This window comes from Vollenhovia emeryi, unplaced genomic scaffold, assembly GCF_000949405.1.
Source record: "Vollenhovia emeryi isolate VEMERY1.0 unplaced genomic scaffold, V.emery_V1.0 DF945409.1, whole genome shotgun sequence".
Taxonomy (NCBI): Eukaryota; Metazoa; Arthropoda; class Insecta; order Hymenoptera; family Formicidae; genus Vollenhovia; species Vollenhovia emeryi.
Genome location: NW_011960957.1, coordinates 1 through 2,189, shown reverse-complemented (window position 1 = coordinate 2,189; position 2,189 = coordinate 1). Strand labels below are relative to the sequence as shown.

The following is a 2,189-nucleotide window of genomic DNA, read 5'->3' as shown; positions in this document are numbered from 1 at the left end:
ACATGATCAGCTCAAAAGATTCTGGCAGCTAGACGAATTTCGCGATAATAGTACTTACACGCCAGAAGAACAATTCTGTGAAAGGCATTTTTTGGAAACCGTTTCCAGGGATCATAAAGGCAGATATATTGTAAAATTACCGTTAAAAGAGGATTTAGTTGACCTCCTAGGCTCTTCTAAAGATATCGCATTAAAGCGATTGCAGGGTTTAGAAAAACGATTTAATCGTGATCCTCTGTTAAGGGAACGTTATTCCGAATTTATAAATGAATACATAGCATTAGGTCACATGAAGCCTATAACAGAGCATCCATCAGATGAAACGAGGGCATACTATTTGCCACACCATTGTGTCTTCAAGGGCACCGCTGAAGGCGACAAAATACGCGTCGTATTTGATGCCTCGTGCAAATCGGATACCGGGTTATCTTTAAATGATATTATGATGACAGGACCGGTCGTACAAGAGGATCTTATATCCATACTCACGCGTTTTCGGACCTATAAGTACGTACTTGTGGCGGACATTATTAAAATGTATCGTCAGATACGGCTTCATCCCACTCAAACGCGATTGCACAGGATTTTTTGGCGTAAAGACGATAGGGTGGAGGCTTATGAGCTAGTCACACTCACATACGGGACTACCGCCGCGTCCTTTCTCGCCACGAGATGCATTAAGCACCAAGCAGAACAGTTTGCTGACACATATCCAATCGGTTCTCCATGCGTTGCGCGCGATCTATACATGGACGATATGCTCACGGGAGCTGATACGTACGAGGATGCGCTGGCAATACGCGATCAAACTATAGAATTATTAAAGGAAGGATCGTTTGAATTGAGTAAATGGGGCTCGAATTGTCCCGAGCTACTAAAGGGTATGAGCGAGCAGGGCGACAGGCTTATATCCATTAATCGAGATCTTAATTTCCGCGTCTTAGGCATTCTGTGGGATCAGGTTAACGATACGTTCCACTTTTCTTATAAAGCCGCTGCTGTTTCAAAGCCTGTTACGAAAAGGTCGATCTTATCAGAGGTGTCACAATTGTTTGACCCTTTAGGGCTGCTAGGGCCAGTCATCGTAGTGGCAAAAATTATATTACAAGATCTTTGGCAATCCGGTATAGAATGGGACGAATCGGTGCCGCAGGATACGCACACAAGGTGGCTGCAACTTAAGCTACAATTAGCAAATCTCGAGCGATTACAAATTCCGCGTTGGGTCAGAGCTCATACAGACCGCCAACGAATGGAAGTACACGGTTTCTGCGACGCCAGCCAGCGGGCTTATGGCGCATGCATTTACATTCGCACTAAAACCGGAAAAGATAGCTACGAATCCGTTTTACTTTGTACCAAATCTCGAGTCGCGCCGCTCAAGGCCTTGTCGTTGCCGCGTCTCGAATTATCAGCCGCATTGCTTCTTGCTCAGTTAATTCATAAAATAAAGGCATCAATTGATTTGAGGGAAATAAAAACATGTCTATGGTCGGACTCAACCATAGCATTAAGTTGGATCGCGTCCCCATCTCGCAAGTGGTTGCCATTCGTCGCAAACCGCGTGGGGGAAATACAAAGATTAACGGAAAGGGATCATTGGCGTCACGTTCGATCTTCCGAAAATCCAGCGGATATCATATCCCGGGGTCTATTGCCCGACGAGCTAATATGTTCAGAAATTTGGTGGCATGGTCCCGCCTTCTTACAATTGCCTGAAGAACAGTGGCCTAGTGACGAGGTCGTGTCACTTCCCGACGAAAGTCCTGAGCAGAGGAAAATATGTGCCGTTGCTGTATGTTCGGATGACAGTATAGTTAGCAATCTACTTGACAGGTTTTCCAGTTTAAATAAAATATGTCGCATCCTTTCATATTGTCTCCGACTTTCTAAACGACAGAGATTTCGACCGTCGACAGTCGCGGTGTCACCTAAGGAAATGATCCATTCATTGGATGTAGCATGCAAGGTCGTTCAAAGGCAGGCATTCGCAAGCGAGTATGATTCGCTCAGTAAAAACCGTGATATTGATAAAAATAGCAGAATCTTATCTCTTTCTCCTTTTATGGGAGAGAATGGATTGATCAGGGTCGGTGGTAGGTTGAAGAACTCAAGCTTATCATTCGATGCTTGTCACCAAGTATTATTGCCTTCGAGTCATGATTTGACAAAACGTATAATTGAGTTAG

At 44.4% G+C, this 2,189-nt stretch overlaps 1 protein-coding gene across 1 annotated transcript; it reads left to right on the top strand.

The window, feature by feature from the left end:
- Positions 1-108: 108 nt before the first annotated feature.
- LOC105561318 lies at positions 109-2,140 on the top strand (the record flags this gene model as incomplete). The annotated part of the gene is made up of 1 exon (XM_012011193.1): positions 109-2,140. A coding segment is annotated over one exon (2,032 nt), but the record flags the coding sequence as incomplete, so codon positions are not given.
- Between the last annotated feature and the right edge of the window lie 49 nt (positions 2,141-2,189).